Consider the following 18,878-nt stretch of genomic DNA (forward strand, 5'->3'; position numbering starts at 1 on the left):
CAAATGGTGAATGGTGCTTCAAAAACATACCAGGCAGCCACATGAGTCCTGGAATTCTGGGCCAGAATAAGGGTCTCTATGCCAGCTTGAAGAATTCATCCTAAAAGGGAAAAAAACAGAAAATTGGAAAGATGGTTTAAAGAAAAGCTACTTTATTTTCATAAAAATCATTTTCTGCCACAATAGAACACTGGCCACGAGATGGCCACCTCCCTGCCACTGAGACAGAACTCTGGCTTTTGTTTTCACAGTGTGAGCTACTACTCTGATGACAATGGTTTATGACCATGCCAAGATTTCATGATGTGACACAGGGATTACTTGGCTGTTCGTGCTGAGCATTTTATCCAGGCTCCCTGTCCACCCCAAGACTCAGATCGTAAGCAGATATCAAGAAGCAACTAGTAATTGCTTATTAATTGCATTAGATTGACATGTTTATTCATTTCTGTGTCATTTCATAGTAACTTAATCACTTAGAGAAGAGCTACAGTTAAGTTTCCACAGGAAGAAAGATGATGAGGGTTTGAAAGACAGTAGATAGTAGTGAATAAACAACTCTTAAACTGTATCCTACATGTATTTACTTATTTACCTCTCTCTCTCTCTCTCTCTCTCTCTCTCTCGTGTGTGTGTGTGTGTGTGTGTGTGTGTGTGTGTGTGTGTAAGTGTGTGTATAGGGGAGTACATGCTATAACGCAAGTGTGGAGGACAGAGACTCACTGTTGGAGTTAGTTGGTCAGTCAGTTAGTTAGTTCTCTCCTTCTATCGTATGGGTCCCAGAGATCAAATTCAGGTCTTAGGGCTTGGCCACAAGTTCTTTTACCACTGAGCCATCTTGCTGGCTGTAGAAAAACTTTTATGCTCTATTTTTTTTTCTGTAGATTTTTATCCTTGAACATTCCAGGCACTAAGATTTTTATAACTTGAAGTCAAATTTTACTTTAGTGCAGATAATTAGTCTGAATTACTCAAATATTGAGAGAAGGTAAAATTCACATTGGTTTTATCTTATCAGTTCCCTCACCCTGCTTCTCAGATCTCAAGGCAAGGGTAGCAGCTTTAAGACTTTAACCCATTAGTTGGTTGTCACACAGTAGAAGGACTGGTCTGCTGAGCAGTAAGCCCAGGCTAGATGCATGGGTGAGCTACTCCAATGGAAGAGAGATAGGGCAATAACATCATGTAGGAAAAAGCCAGTTCAACCAAAAGATACCTGTCAATTCTGCTATCTGGACAGCAAACATAATTGCTATATAATTTTCTAAATACTAAAGGTTATCATAGATTTCCCTAATATTAATATTTTGGATAATTAGCTCATAGGGATTCCAGTTAGCTAACATGAAAACAGTGCTTAAGGGAGTTGCATGTTTTAGCCAGATGGCTGTAATCTAATTAGTTTTGTTTTCAAAAAGGAATGAGTCTTTGCATCTCTTACATCCAGCAGGAGGTACTTTTTGCTGCAGGTGCTTTGAATGATATTCAAGGGATTGCAGGCTGGGGTATAGATGTGGCCTCTCTGGCAGAGCCCTTGTGTGCCACAGTTTGGTCTCAGGGAGGTGGTGTATGGAAGGGTAGACTATCTGAGAAGGGAAGCCTGGTGCAAGGCAATTCAATCACTGAGAACACATACTCATTGTTCTCATATACTCATATACTCTTGGAATAGACTCATTGTTCTCATGGGACTCTACTTATTTACCCTGTGAGATACACCAGATTTACAGCAGGCTGCTGCAGGCAGGGCTAGCCTGGTCTCTGGCTAGCTAACTTGACATACAATCTCTTTCACATGTCACTCACCATTGTCAAATCAACTATCATGCTGCTCACCAGGGCCACACAGATACACCATGTTCTGCAGCAACAGAACTCTGAGCTAAATAAACCTCTTTTTCTAAAACAATACCCTGCCCCAAGTATTTTGTTATTAATGGAGCAGCCTGAGTCCATGGTAAGATTACAAGCCGTCTTGTTAGAAGATCAAAGTAAGGTCATTCGTGTTTTCTGGAAAACTTATTTGACCATGTCCTGACCCATTTTCTAGAATTTGACATTTTCCACACCTCACACCCTAACCTCCATCCTAATAAGATAAGATGTTCTGCCAAGTTAAAACATAAACAAAAACATTTGGAAAGCCCCTACCCTTGCAGGTTTTGGAAGTAATAAAAATAAAACAATAAAAACATTTCTCCTGTGTTTTGGACTATTCTCTCAAAGCCCACTTTGGAAAGACAGCCCTGTCTGACAGAAAATAAAGCCTGCTTAATTTGACCAAAGAATCTGTGTCAGTAGTCTTTACTGTAGTTCAGTAGGATTAACACGATAGCCACCGAAAGGAGTCATATAACTTTGTATAATTTAATGAGTTGTTTCTAAAGCCCTTATTGTCCCATCTTAATCTTCTGGTATTGCTTTAGCTTTCTTTGATAGAAAAGTTGTTCCTAAGATTTGACTGCTAATGCATGACAGTATTTAACATACTGGAGGGTTGTGAGCATCTCAGCCACCACCCATTTTTGTGTTCAAAGATTTCTGTGAAGCTCAACAAGCATTCATAGAGACAGGCAAATGAAATTTCCTGTTACAAATACCACACATCTTTGTAAGTTTTATTCTAGATATTTTGTAAATACACTTGGAGTTCTCAGAGCATATTCCTCAAGTGCACTGTAGCACACAACAGTGTTGTTGTTTCTGAGTCAATGGACTCTGAACATGGTCCCTACCATTTGGGCTGAACAGGTCCTTCTGCTAGGGATGCCTGGAGTTTTTAATAGCATAACATGCACCTTAAATCTCAGATAGAGGGACAGATGCTGTAAGGACCTCCTTCTTTCTCAAAAAATGGTTTTCTGAGATATGCACTTGCTTAAAGGGTCCTAGAAGCTTCATCGGGGTCACTTTGCAGTTCAAGGTGAAAGTTATTTGTGCCAAAGTGCAAACACATTGGTGATAACAGAGGCAGAGAGTGGTTGAGTAAGTTATCTAGGTCACAGAGCCAGTGAGGGTGAGATCTGACCAAGGCAGCCTGGGATCCAGCTGTGCTCTCCACCTGCACCTGGATGCCTCAGATTCATACTCTGTGCTTTCTACCCTTCATCTCACATTTATCTTCACAGATGAGCCTAGCCAGAAGCAGTGCCAGGAACTACTATCACCATCGAGCCAACCTGCTAGCTTACCCTGACCACTAGTTTTGTACAAGGAAGGGATGTAGAGACTGTGGGGGTGGGGGGTCCCTGGTGCATTGTGGAGGAAATGAGCTGAATGCACAGACAGAATAATGAGCATCTTCTGCCATTCATAAAGCACTGATTTCACCCGGATGTTTTTCTTTTGAAAGAACAGATAACAGAATTGTCTTATTTTCCTGCTAACCATTCTTTCCATCACAGGTGCTCCTGTTTCTGCTCCTCAGAGGTATGTGTATTTTACGTCCTGTGTGTTTTTAGTAGAGAAGAGGAAATGAAAACATCACCTCTGAACCCTTCACTGAATAAATTCCTTTGTCTCCCAAGAGAAGACTGAACTGAGGCAACATAATTAATTTTCTTGTAATCCTTCCATACTGAGACCATCAAAAGTTACTCAGTCTCAACTAATTACCAATATGACTAATGAGCAAAATATGTCATCATGAACTAGTAAACATATATCTATTTTTTGCCTGGGTTCTTATGTATATCACTGAAAAGACAGACATGTAGTGTTGAGGACACTATCATGGCTTTGATCTCTCGCTTCGTTTGTTACATCTGTAATTATAAGTTTCTTAGGAGAAGATTCCTTGCATTTATCTTGGCCCCTCTAATAATACTTGACTTGCAGTGCATCCTCAAGGAATAACAGGGGAAATAACGGTAATGGAAGCATTTATGAAACAAGGAGTGCCTTAGCAGGGTTAAGAAGCCAGGCATCTTCCCCTCACCCACTGATACTCTCAGAGCCCAAAAAGCCTTCCTCAAACAAATCAGCACATATTGACAGGGTGACTTTTATACTTTTTGTTGTTGTTGTTGTTGTTGCTATTGTTGTAAATATATGAAATTTGTAAAATACTAACAGCAAAAACTGAGAATTTAAACATGTAAAACCTCAGTCATGGTTCTAATTGTATGGGCTTGAAAGGATATCTGCAGTAAGATATCCTTTCAATGTATTTAAATGTAGCTAACTGTTTGGAGGTTATCACTTAAATGCAAAATGGTCATTTGTAAATACTGATTCCAAGTTTTAAACACAGATTTATATTTTACCTCACTCAGTCTCACCAACATGACTACCCAAATGTGAGTTGAACATGGAAAACACCAGTAGATACTCCAAAGTGGATGGAAGAAAGTCCATGAAGCCTCAACCCTGCACAAAGAACTGCAGGCAACTAGGGAATGTTGAAATTACGAAAAATGGTCTTTCAGAAGAGCATATGACTGAAAATTTAAGTAAAAGTAAGATTATACAGATTGGATAGGTTATATTTAGGAGCATATCTATGTATATTCATATACATATGCAATGACAATGAAAACAGAGGCTATAGATTTAAAAGGCTGAAAGGAGAGGTATATGGGAGGACCTGGAAAGAGGATATGGAAGTAATATATGTTATAATTATATTATAATCTCAAAAAAATGTTTAAGTAAATTGGGGGCGGGGGGGGGAAAGGCCAGTAGACTTTTCATCCATAAACATAAAATAGCAGTTACAATCCAGAGGACACGCAACAAGGCAAACAGATGCAAACATTGGTCAAGGTGTTGAGTAGATGCAAATGGGATGTCATGAGGTTGTAGCTTTCCCACTTATTGCTCTTTATGGGGCCTTGAGCAATTTATAAACTTTTTCTAACATACATTCCTCATGTAAGATGAGACAGTCTCTCACTTATCTCAGGGTTTGGGTGGGATTTAAATAGACCAGAAGAAGCAAAAGCAGTCTGGAAACTGTGAATTTCAATACCATTAATAGTAACAGCCTTCCAGGCATGGAGGCACACACCTTTGATTCCAGCACAGTAATACCCTTTAAGGCATGGAGGCACACATCTGTGATCCTAGCACTAGAAAGGAGACAGAAGAAGGATCAGGATCTGACTCAGATACACATACTAACTCGGAGGTCAGTCTTGGATACTTAAGATGCCAAATCAGAAACAAAGCAAAATATTAATTAACAACAACAGCAGCTGTAGCAGCAACAATAATAATAATATGTACTGTTTGTATGCCTTTGCCAGGTATCATGACATACATTCGCGAGTTGATCTTTGCATCAAACCTTCTATTATTCAGTTTGCCCACAAAATACGTAAGTTAGATAAACAGTTTCCTACTACAGAAGGAAATCAAGGTTTACTAAGTTTAAATGACATGTCTGTGATTACCCAGACATGGAGATGGTCATGGCAGGACCATGAGTGAAAACAGTTACTATTTTTTATTTTGATTACTTCATAAAAGCTGTTGGGCTTGCATTAGCTTATTGGTATTAAGATACTAAATGCATATTTAAACTGTGGCATGAATACACAGTAGAATATTATTTAGCCATAAAAATCAAATCATGTAACAAAAACGAGTAGAACTGTTTGTAAACAGTGAAGTAAGACAAAGAAAACTACCACACGTGTGTGTGTGCGTGCATGTGACCTAGTAAGTTAAAAATAATGTCTCATAGTAAGAATTTTGATTTCTTAAAAATCCCAGTTATGTTGTGTGAATATGTTTTTGTTTTCATTTCAGCCAGGTAAGAGGCTATTTCATAGCAGCTGACTATCATTTGCCTCATGCACTAGCAGGGGAATGTTTTTGCAGGCTGCACATAACTTACGGTTGGAATTCTGGAGACTCTTCAGAGCCCTTAACACCAGAGCCTCAAAAGGGACTTCAGGTGTGCTCTGAGGAAGCCATTCTTCCTCAACTGCAGCTAGATCCTGTTGAGGTGGCTTGTCAAGGGTTGGTGAGCAAAGAAGTTGGAGATGTCCTGACAATGAAGATTGGACTTGCACTAAGAAGTTCAGTGCCCCTAATCAGCAGGAAATAGACTATTTTGTTGGATGAAAGAGGTCTATGCCCCCTTTCCCCTACAACCTCCTTTCTCACCTACGCAGTGTTGGAGGATTAGAAGGGATTACGGTGGAATAACCGTTGGAAAGTGGGTAGAGGTATAAGAACACAATAAAATAGTAAAAACTATGCCAACAATGTCTCAATATGTTTAAGTGTTCTTTAAAGTAAGTAACAGTAAACACATAATTCATGCTTGATTACTTAATTCTTCTTGGTTTGAGTTTTCAAAGGAATAGTATTTTTTTTTTCAGTCCTCCAGAGCATGTGTCTATGAAAGGTAGAAAGAAGTAATTAGGCAGTTTGTTCCTGGCCATTCCATAAAATGAGACCCATTAATTAGAACGACTAATTAGACCCATTAATGTTTTACTCATTACACTGACTCTCACTCCATGTAGCCTAAGTGGGAACACAGACTAACCCATCCTCCAGGGAAGCAACACTTTGGTCTTCAGAAATGCTGGTGTTGGATTCCCTGCCGTGCTGAGGGCACCAGACACTTACCAGTGAGCAACAGAACAAACAGGGTCCTGATCTCCAAACTTGCGCAGAAGCACTTGGGTAAGGTCCATGCCATGGTTCCCACTGCTGTTGATGGTGAGAAAACAAAGCACCATTAGGAGCGAGCAGAAGACCTACTTTGACCTCACCCTAGCTGATTGGACTACCAGTTCCCAGAACACCAGACAAAGCTAATTTCCCAGTTCTTTTATGGAAAAGGTCATGAACAAGAATGAAATTGAAAAACTTCAAGCGCAGGTTTTGCCACCACACATATGCATTTGTCATGTGTGTTGCTAGTCAAAGCACATTATTTTTCTCTTATTTTCCATTAATTTCCTAACCACTTTTACATTTTTTCATGGATTTAAAATCAAATTCAAAACGCTGCCTAATATAATGCCATTGTATGTTAATTTATTAAAATCAGTAAAATTATTTTCTCCACGCTGGAGCCTTAACTTGGAACAAATATTCATCCTGTTACTCAGAAATTCAAAACTGCAACCTATATTTACATCCTTTGGTTTCTACATGTCATTGAATTGCACTTCTGTAGTAAGAACTCTTCAGCACAGAACAGGACCTGTGCTTAAAGCACACTTAGAGCAATGGCGTTTACTTTACTGACCATAAGCCTCGCATCTATTCATAGTTAAAGAAAAATTGCCAAAAGTCAAGATCATTGATACTAAATTCCTTTACCAAGGAGACAATCAGCAACACATCCATAGCATTGTGAGGAAAAATGCAGAAATAACCACTAGGAAAAAGTTGAAATTTTATACATCAACTGTTTAAAAACATCTGGAGTTAAGAAAATGTAAAAGAAAAAATACGTCAACCTTTTAAAAACTGGAATAATCGGTGGTGGGGTTCATTTCAGTTGATTACAATTCAGAATTGGGATATTTATTAAATACAAAAGATGTTTACAACAGCATATATCGTGCAGATATGGGTGGATAGAATATCTACGGAATAAACTGGAGAAAGTTAATAAAATTTATCCGAAGGACTCCAGTTCCAGTAGTAAAGAAAAATTGGGATTTTTATAGAGCAGAACTGGATACAAGTTGAGTCATCTCGGAGTGATTGACATAGTATGTAGCCCTCTTTCCTTTCAGTGACAGAGAGAGCAACACCTGATGGTGACTAAGCCAGGGCTTAAGGTAGAAGGTCTCAGAAAACTGAACTGTAATTTTAATAACACATACTTTAAATGACAGAAAAAAAAGGAAGGGGGTAAAAAGGTTGCCACTACCAGAGCATTAGCTAGAGAGGAGGAGCAGGAAAGACTTTTCACTCAGCCAGAATAGTGGGAAGGTACCATTTAAAAATTTTAATTTATATCATTTATTGATTTTGGAGTCACCCACATTATCAGATGACAACTTATTGGAATCAATTTTCTCCCTCTATCATATGGGTTCTGAAGATCAAAGTTAAGTCATCCAGCTTGGTGGCAAAGTTCTTTTGTCCACTAAGTCATTTTGCTGATCCTGTGGGACTCCAGTTTTAAAAAGACTGGATCATATTAGCCATACTAAAAAAAACAAGCCATCCTAGATCAATGGCTTGGTCACCCTAGACCCTCCTAAACAACACAATGTGGGAACCAAAGCAGAATAGCTCTGAACAGTAGAGGAGAAACTGAGCAAGCCAACAGGTGCTAGACATTGGAAATAACCAGGGCTAAAACCAGCATCTTCAATTCAACTTATGAAGGTTCTCTTGCTAACAAGACCATGTAAAACATCGTCCAGAGTTATTAACAGCATTTTTAACCAACATAGTAAGAGACACCCCCACCCCAAGGTGTGCATGACACCAGTGTCACAACTTGTAAAAGATCATATAGGGTAGAGGTGAAACCCAAGAGTCATAACCAGGTCCAGAACGCAGGCTAACAGCTACATTTATTCTGAGGCCCTAGACCTGTCTCCCCCTTTCACATGTCTGTCTCCTTTATTTGCTATCTGGTGTCTATTTAGCAGTCCAGCTATATTCTTCACTGGTTTTGTTCTTTCTTTATTCTATCCGTCTTTCCTGCCTGTATTTTTTTTTTCAAATATCCCTTTTCATAGGCTTTTCCAAAATATAACATTTCTCTTATCTTTTGGAGGGGAGGAGTCTCTCTACCTCAAAGAAATGTTCAGCATCCTTAGTCATCAGGGACATGCAAATCAAAACAACCCTGAGATTCCACCTCATACAAGTCAGAATGGCTAATATCCAAAACTCAGGTGATAACAGATACTGGCAAAAATGTGGAGAAAGATGAACATTTCTCTATTGTTGGTGGGATTGCAAGCTGATACAGCCACTCTGGAAATCAGTTTGATGGTTCCTCAGAAAATTGGACACAGCGTTACCTGAGGACCCAGCTATACCACTCCTAGGCATATACCCAGAAGATGCTTGAACATATAACAATGGCACATGGTCCACTATGTTCATGGCAGCTTTATTTATTATATCCAGAAGCTGGAAACAACCCAGATGTCCTTCAACAGAGGAATGGATACAGAAAATGTGGCAAATTTATACAATGAAGTATTACTCGGCTATTAAAAACAATGAATTCATGAAATTCTTAGGCAAATGGATGGAACTAGAAAATATTATCCTGAGTGAGGTAACCCAATCACAAAAGAACACACATGGTATGCATTCACTGATAAGTGGATATTAGCCCAAAAGTTTTCAATACCCAAGATACAACTCACAGACCACATGAAGCTCACGAAGAAGGAAAACCAAAGGGTGGGTGCTTCGGTCCTTCTTAGAAGGAATAACAAAATACTCATGGGAGCAAATATGGAGACAAAGTATGGGTCAGAAACTGAAGGAGGGGCTGTCTGGAGACTGCTCCACCTGGGTATCCAACCCATGTACAGTCACCAAAGGCAGATGCTAATGTGAATGCCAGGAAGGAAGGAAGGAAGGAAGGAAGGAAGAAAGAAAGAAAGAAAGAAAGAAAGAAAGAAAGAAAGAAAGAAAGAAAGAAAGAAAGAAAGAAAGAAAGGAAAGAAAGAAGGGTATGTCAGCTATACCGAGTCCCTCAGGAACACTGAAAACATGTCCACTCGAAGAATAAAGTTGATTTTTTTTAAATCTCACAAACAGCTTTTCTCAATGCATATATGCAAAGAAAAAACTAAGTACATGAAAATTCAAAGTATTAATACTCCTAAAAAAATTTTTGATCCCACAGTAGTGTTGTCCAATGAGAGTGAGTTCAAGAAAACCCCAAAGAATTTTTAAAAAAAAAGTTGTTTTAAGTATGTTCAAAGAAATCAAAGAGGACAAAACACATAAAAGAATATAAGAGAACACATGAATGAAATAAGAGAATCTATATGGAAATATAAAACAGTAAAATTCATGATGGAGTAGACTTACTGAGAAAAATGAGCTGAAATGGAAATGAAAAATTCAACAATCCCAATGATATTTCTTTGGAAAGCCAAACAGAGTGGAATAAGAAGAGGAACTGTTGGAGCCTGAAGACAAGGCAGATGAAATGGAACATTCAGATAATTACAAAGATAGTGAAGAGGAAACTACAAACAGAACATGAGATGTGAGGACACAACTAAAATATCTAACATGAATAACAGGGAGGTTTGGGATGATGTGTTTAAAACTCTGAAAGATAAAATCAGTAAACTCAAATTACTATATTCTACAAAACTACCCATAACAATTGAAGAATTAAAAAAAAAACTTTCCATGATAAATAGAAACCAGAAGAATTTGTAGCTACTTATTGACTAATTGAAGCCCTAAATTGACACTTATAGAACTATTTTAAAGGAAAAAAAAAGAACATATCCATGGGTCTACAAGAAAAAAATAATAATAAACTGAGATAGGACAGTAGTGAGAATTAATAAAACACCAAACTCTAGCAAACCAACAAAATTACTGTAGTTAATGTGCACCTTTCAATAATAATTCTAAATGTACATGGTCTTCATTACTTAAACAAAAGAAATATACTAGCAGTTTTTGTTTAAAATGAGAAATCATCAATTTGCTACCTTCAAGAATTGTACCACACCATCAAAGATAAAGACATACAACCTCAAGTTAAAAAAAAAAATTCTGGGAAAGGAATTCTAATAAAGCAAGCAGGGGCCACTGTTCACATGTGACAAAATAGACTTCAAACCAAAGTTATTCTTAAAGTAACTTCATACTGACTAAGGGAACAACCAGCAAAAGGCTATTTTAGTTGTAAACGAATCTTCAATGAACACTGGCACACACGATTTCATAAAACAAACATTAGATGTAAATCTAACCCCAACAACTTTAATATCGTATTCTTATTAATAGATGGCTCATCTTATCTATAGAGAAACATGAGTTAAATGACACCATAGATCAAACAACTAGACAGATATCTGTACAACATCTCATCTGAATGCTGAGAACAAGTAGTATACACAGCACATAGAATTTTTCCTAGTGAGGTTACAGTAAAACACAAAGCATAATACATATAAAAATTGTGAAGCAAATTTGTGTATTTTATCTCATAAGGATTAGATAAAACCTGAAACAAACAGCAAAAGAAACTACAAAACACAAACTCATGGATTGAACATTACACTATTTAATTAATAATTCATTCAAGAAATCAAGAAGAAGACTTTTTGTCATATAATTAAATAAAACTGAAAATACAATGAATGTATCAAATCTAAGGTGAACTGAAAAGATTCCTTGAGAAGAAACTTAGACCTACAGATGAGTGCATTCAAAATCAAAGAGATCTGAAATAAATAGCTTAATGATGTAACTTAGGGCCTAGAACAAGAAGAACAAGAAAACTTGAAGTTGGTAAGTAGAAAAGAACAATTAAGATAACAGTAGAAACTAATGAGGTAGAAACTAAGAATAACGAACACTAAATATATAAATATAAATAAACACTACTGGAAAAAGAAATCAGTTGTTTGAAAAGGAAAAAAGAAAATAAAGATTGGCAAGCTCTTAGCCCAACTAAAACAAAGAAAAAGAAGCAAAGTTCAAATTAATGAAATCAAAGATGAAAGCCAGAAATTATGGCAGATATCAGTGATATATTAACATTATAATATATATCATATTATTAGGATAAGCTTTAAAGATATGTATTACACCACTCTGAAAAAAATGTCTAGACACATGTAGCAAACAGAAATTAAGCCATGGTAAGATAATAAACAACTCCTGCTGATCTTTAGAAGCAACAAACTGAAGCTGTTATAAAAATCTTCCAGCTCAAAGCCCAGGCCTAGTTGATCCAATGCTGAATTCTGTCAGCTTGTAGAAACTAATTGGTACCAATATGTTTTGAACTATTCTATTAAATACAGAGAATGGATACTACTGAACTCATTTAGTAAAGCCAATATTATCCTGATATGAATGCTATGTAAAGTCATGGAAAAATTAAAATTATAGTCCAATCTCTCTGGTTCATATGGATATTAACATTCTCAATAAAATACTTGCAAATTGTATAGCTCAGTGGGTAAACAGGACTTCCTGTATAAGCACAAGACCTTCGATTGAATATACAGAAACCATATACAGTAAGACACAAGAATTCCAGGGCTCCCTTGGTGAGATGAAGTCAGAGAAAGAATGTACAATACTTGAAATCCAGCTGCCCATCAATATGCAGTAGCAAACAAAAAGAAACATTACATCCAAGACTGTGAAAGATAAGAGTTGACACCTGAGGTTGTCCTCTGACCTCCACACACACCCCACACGATACATATGCACACATCTGAACTCATATAAATAAGCATGCACAGTGTTTGTGCATGTATGTGCACACATCAAAAATATCATTCCTTACAACTGAGTTGGTTTTATCCTTAAGATGCAAAGGTGGTTCAACATGTGCAAATTAATGAATGTAATATATTACATAAGTGGACTCTAGGACAGAAATCATATGACAAAAGACAGGTAGAAGACTTCTTGGTAAAATGCAGCATCAATATACAAGACAAATTCTGAAGAAACAAGAAATTCAAAGAACATGTCCCAAAATAATAAAGGCTATATATGATAGACCTATAGCCAATATTGTACTAAATGGAAAAAATGAAAGTTTTTCAACTACAATCATGAATACAGTAAGGATGTCCAGTTTCTCTATTATTAGTCATTGTTATGCTTAGAAACTTAGCTAAAGCAGTCTGGCAAGAAAAAAAAACCTAAAAGAAATACAACTATGAAAGGAAAAAGTTGGGGCTGGAGAGATGGCTCAGTGGTTAAGAGGACTGACTGCTCTTCCAGAGGTCCTGAGTTCAATTCCCAGCAACCACGTAGTGGCTCACAACCATCTGCAATTAGAACTGACGCCCTCTTCTGGCTTGCCTGAAGACAACTACAGTGTACTCAAATATGTAAAATAAATAAATAAAATCTTTTTAAAAAAAAAGAAAGGAAAAAGTCAAATTAAGGTTAATATGCAGATAATGTGGTTCAGTACATAAGAGACTCAGAAGAGTAACCCAGGAAACTCTTAGAGCTGATAAGTGCTATTGGTAAGTGGGAAGCATACCCAAGACTGACATACAAAAATCAGTACCCATCCTATATACCAATGAAAACTATTTCATTCCCATTTCTTTGAGTGAAACACAGGTGGCCTGGTAACCTTCCCCTGGGAGCCCTTCCTAAAAGTCTCATCATCTCAACTCTGTATACACGCTATGCTTTTTCTATTGATCTAATATTAGAACAAAACCTTGGATTTAAAGCTAACCAAGATTGTAAAAGACCTCTACAATGAAAACATTAAAACACCAAAATCAAGAAGATACTGGAAAGAAGGACCTTCCATCTTCACAGGTAAGAATTAATATTGGGGAAATGGCCATCCTATTAAAATTAATCTACAGATTCAACACAATCCACCATCAAAAGTCCAATGTCATTCATAGAAATAGAAAGAAAAATAAACGTGAAAAATCATGCAGAAGCATAAAAAAAGCACAAATAACCAAAATAATCAGAGCAGAAGGAAAACTTTAGAGTTCTCTCCATATCTGATGCCAAGTTATGAGCCACAGAAACAAAACCAGTGCGGTCTCGAACAAAAACAGTCATGCAGCTCAGCGGGACAGAATAAAGGACAGAGATAAAATGCCACAATGTGATCAGAACCTGACTTTTGGTCAGGATGCAAAAACACATACAACATACAATGGAAAAAAATTGTAGCCTCTTCAGCAAGTGACACTAGGGAAATTGGATATCCGCATGCAGAAGAATAAAACTGTCTAACACTTACCTGGTAAATATTACCCCAAACAGATCAAATATCTTAATGTAAGACCAGAAACTGTCAAACTGCCAGGAGGCTGGGTAGAAACTCTTCAAAACCCAAGCAAAGGCAAGAACTTTCTGAAAGGGATTTTGTTAGCCCAGGAAATAATGTCAGCAACTGACAAATAGGGTCTCATGAGATTTAGCAGCTTCTGCACAGAGAAAAAAAGGGCCAACATAATGGGGGAAAACACTGGCTAACTGTTCATCTGACAGGGCATGAATGTCTATACTATTCAAAGAACTCAACCCTAAACCAGGAAATCAACAACCAATCAATACGCATTCTTATTAGGTGGGCAGACAGCTCTCAAAAGATGAAATATAAGTGATCAATAAATATGAAAAATGTTCAATTTTGCTAGCCATCAGAGAAGTAGAAATCTTAAACTGAGATTCCGTTTTATCATAGTCAGAATGACAGTCATCAAGGAAACAAATAACAACAAATGCTGGTCAGACTGGAAACAAACGAGAGCCCTTAAACACTGTTGGTAGGAATGTAACTTAGTCTGGCCACTTTGGAATTTAGCATGGAGGTTATTCCGAAATATTAAGAATGGGGCCTTAACCTTATAAAAACAACTATAAGCAACTGAGGAAAGCTGTGCACAGGAAAGGAGGTCTTCTGGTAGGGAGAGCACACAACTGGTTATCTGGTGCCAAACAGGCCTGAAAACACACATACAGTGACATTATATGGACTGAATAGTTTACATTTAGGAATATATAGGTATATACAAATATACATATGCATGCAATACAAAAGAGGCCATGAATTTGAAGGAGAGCAAGGAGGGGTATATGAGGAGGTTTGGAGGTAGGGTAGGGAAAGTAGGACTGTAAATTGTGATCTTCAAAATAAAAAAATAAAAAACTCTAGCATAAAATATTAAATTTAAATTGTAATAACCAATATAAAAAATAAGTATTGTAAAATATTAAAAAGAAGACACATCTAGCCAACTTGCCCTATTTCCAAAGAAACCGTAGTGACCATTTTGTTAAAAGTGAAGTCAATTTATGTTGAAAATAACTGAAAACTCAATGAGAAAAATACAAGACTGGGCTCTGTCAGTTTCATTTATTCTGGGTTTACTCAAAGATCTCCAAGTTAAAATATTGCAGAGTTACTGGCACATCAATGTTTACTGTAGACTGTCCTCTGTAGCTCATGTCTGGAACCAACCTAAGAGGCTGCGCAGTGGAGGAGTAGGGAAAATGCAGCGAGCATGCAGAGCTGAGATGGTGAAGATTTTGGAAGAGGGTCCCAATGGAAGGTAATCAGATCACTTGGGCTCTACCCTAAGCTATGATCCCATAATACTTGATTAATCCTGAAGAGAATGGGCTGTGACAAGGGTGCTGAAGGTGACTCTGAAGAGAAAATAGGAAAGCTGACGTAGAGGTGATGCATAATTTCCTAAGTGCCAAATCCCGTGTTGTAACTACAAGCTGGGCACCCTGAGAAAATTCTGTGTAAATCAACATATTCTTCTCAGTGTTTTACCAGCAAATCTGCCCTGCAGACCTGAAAATGTTAATGATCTCGATCCAAATTAGCCTGATCCATATAGTGTCTGCCTGGAAAAGATGTGCATTTGGGGGTCTTTGTCCTAAAAACAACTGTGTGGGGATTTGTATAATATACATTTAAATATTTTCCTAAAATGCTAAAATGCCGAGAACATATCTAGTACCTCTACTTATTGCTGAGGGCTGCTGGGGTGTGTCAAACCCTTCACCTCATGTCCTCATTCCCAAGAGATTCTTGGCTGTCGGAGGAGCCAGTCATTCAGTGGTTAGGATGAGACCTATCAGCTGCTATGAGTCAACCCTCTAAAGAACGTCTCAGATTTAACTGGTCTCAGAAACAATAATGGTATTAATATTAATAGAGCAGGGCTAGGGATCAAAGCCAGAGCCTCAGCCAAGCATGGCAAGTCCTCTACTTGTGAGCTAAACCCTCATCCCTTATGTGAGAATTCTTATCTGATATTAGAAAAATAAATAATTGATATTGTTGCTGTATGGCATCCACAACTTGGGCTTCTACAACACAGCCATAAAGTAGCTTCTAATCAATAGAAAAAAAAGTTTCTTACCTGAAGAAGTAAGTTTCTGTAGTCTCATAATGGCCGGGTGTAAGTTTGAGTGGAGGGTATGTGATGGCCAGAGGCTGCACCATAAACAGGCCCATGGCCAAGGCCACAAAGAGCACAGGCAGTAACAGATCTGAGGTGGTGCTTTTCCAGGCTCGAAGTGTATGCAGTAGCCGCTTCCTCAGGAGTGCCACTGCTTGTCCCAGAAGTAGCTGGAAGTTACCCATGGGCTCAGGTAAGGCCCAGACTGGTGGAGTCCTCACAGGAGGGCCACCTGTAGGGGATGAAAGATAGACAAAGTGAGCAGGATGTAGATGAGAGGGATGCTTCACTCCTACCCTATTCTGACGAATCTCTCCACTTATTCTATAGGGATCCTGAACCATATTCCTAAAGAATAGCTTTATACTACTCATAGTAAAGGATAATTTCTCTCTCCAGACAACCATTTCTGGGCTTCCTAGATCCCTCTTCTGGAGATTGTACTATGACCGGAGACACTAAACATAAGAACGAAGTACTACTGTGTTCCCTCTGACATCACTTCTGAATGAGGCCAATGGGATAAGAACTCCTCCAGTGTGCTTATTGGTGAAAACAAAGCTTGAAGCATCAGTGAATTTCAAAGCATCAAAGACAGAAGCACTCGGGGGCCGGGAGTGGGGGTCTGTGAATTCCACCCCTCTGACTGAGCTGGCTGAGGAGAGGAGTACTGAAGAGCTTCTCTCTCTTCAGCACCCATTTCCCTTCACTCATCCCTCCCATTCTTTTTTTTCTGCCCTTAATTTGAGTCTTTCCTGTGAAAGCCGTGGATTGTGAGGATGTGTTGGATATCAGAAAAGACATGGCGCTTGTTCTCCCTCATGTCACCTGCCACAGCTCCTCCTGTGCCTTCCAGCTTCACCTATAAAGAAAAGAGATTCTTTCCATCCTGAGGGCAGGACCTCTGCTCCAAAGACAGATGCCCAAAGTTCCATGCCCTCATTAATCCTGCCCCTCCCTCCTTCCTTTGTGGACAGCCTCCAGGACAATGTAAGGTAGCAACTAGGATCTGAAAGGAAGATGTGAGCTGTGGACCAGTCATGTGTGGTTCAACAAGCATTCCTCAATGGAGAGAGAGCATCTGCAGTCATCCATATGTTCTCTGAATCCCTGCCCCAGGGAAGTGGGCCACAGCTTCCTGACAAGACTGCCATTGACAAAAACAAAGACAAACCTAAGACTGAGGCTTCAGCCTGGTCCTGTGGGAAGAATGAGCTGGCTCAGTCACCTCCATGAGCAGTTATTCCCAAGGCCTAAGATTCTTCAAACAAAACAAACCCAGTATGAAGCATTTTGCAATCAAAGTAGTGACATCAGAGAACAGCTATAGGAACTGACTGTCCTGTTCACAAACACCAAAGTAAAGGTGGTTTGCAAAAGAACAACACATTCATTCTACAGTGAAACGAAACAGAAACCACTTTTGAAAGATCAATTATTTGTGGGAGACCAAATTCAGAGGACCTGTTGACACATGGTGGTGTGAAAGTGCATATCTGTGTCATTCTTTTATGTCTGAGCTATTAAGAGATGACCCTATGAAGGGCAGAATTTGGGTTATTTGAGTTTCCCACCCTGAAAAAAAATCAAACATATAACAGATGGGTTGGGATAAATATGTAAAGAGATAACACAATGGAACATGGTCCTGCAATCCAGATAGGAACCATTTCTGGGTAGGCAGGAGAGAGTTCAAACAGTTTGCAAGCAAACAGCCAAAGCAGGCAATACAGATCTATGTCCTATGTCCTAAATCACTCTGATGCAGAACACAGAGCGTCCTTGTGCATGTGGCAGGACAGGAAGTGAACAGTGGTCAGAAAGAAAGGCCAGGACAGCCTCCTACCGAGGACTCAAGATGCCTCCCAAAGGTGCCCCATGGTTAGTCCTACTGTGAGAACAAAATTTGAAAGCAGCATTGTAACAATAACAAAAATTCATGGTCAGCAAAGACCACTAACAATTTGTTAAATATAGTCATAATAAAAATATTAAGCCCCTGCAGGGGCAGGGTGACAAAAAATAAAGGCATACAAGGGCATGCCCAGACAAGTCCAAACAAGCCCAAGTGAGTAATGGGCTATCTGGTGTTTACTTTTCTCTCCCTCCCTTTTCTGGGAGGTCCGAGTTTCTGCAAGTTCTGCCAGTTCTGCAAGTTGCTGATGTTTGAAATATCCAATCATATGTAACCGCGCAAAATTTTCCCGCTCTCCCCAACCCCTACCAATAAATATCCCAAGTTCCCTGGGTCCAGGGCGCACGGAACCTCTATCTCCTGTGTGAGATATGTTCCAGCCCGAGGGCCCTCGTCATTAAACCTCCTCTGCAATTGCATCAAGAAGGTCTCTCGTGTGTCCTTGGGGCGTGCAGGTCCGGACTTGGGTGAGGGTCCCCTTGCGGGGGGGTCTAACACTACATATCATACTGTTCAAGCAGGCTAGAAAGTGCAGAGCTCAAAGCACTGGATTTTAAATGAGGCTAAACAACAGATTTCTCTGGAAACTTTAAAAATGCCAACTTCCTGGCATCACTTCAGAAAGCCATGTGAATCTCAGACAAATGAATGTGCTCATTCTGACTTCCCTACTGCTGAGCCTGGCTGTGGTAATATTTAATGCATTATCAATGGTGGCCCAGATGTGGCTCTCATTAAGCACTTACCTTAGCCAATACATGGGCATTAGTGCTAGAAAAGGAATAAACTAAGCATGACACTTTCACTCCTGTGAGGCTGCACAGCACCTACTTGCAGTATTACATGCAGTTGCACTAGGACAGCTACACACAGGAACCAACTGGAGATCAAAGCTCTGA

At 38.7% G+C, this 18,878-nt stretch overlaps 1 protein-coding gene across 2 annotated transcripts in view; it reads right to left on the minus strand.

The window, feature by feature from the left end:
- Positions 1-18,878, minus strand: part of Abca13 (ATP binding cassette subfamily A member 13) — a 439,574-nt gene that overhangs the window by 145,123 nt on the left and 275,573 nt on the right. For both annotated transcript variants that reach the window (XM_076938134.1, XM_034509530.2), the window contains 3 exons: positions 16,026-16,296; positions 6,583-6,666; positions 31-100 (listed from right to left, as the gene is read on the minus strand). In XM_076938134.1, the coding sequence (XP_076794249.1) occupies positions 31-100; positions 6,583-6,666; positions 16,026-16,296 (425 nt within the window). The remainder of the gene's footprint in view (positions 1-30; positions 101-6,582; positions 6,667-16,025; positions 16,297-18,878) is intronic.

Source organism: Arvicanthis niloticus, chromosome 7 (genome assembly GCF_011762505.2).
Source record: "Arvicanthis niloticus isolate mArvNil1 chromosome 7, mArvNil1.pat.X, whole genome shotgun sequence".
Lineage (NCBI taxonomy): Eukaryota > Metazoa > Chordata > Mammalia > Rodentia > Muridae > Arvicanthis > Arvicanthis niloticus.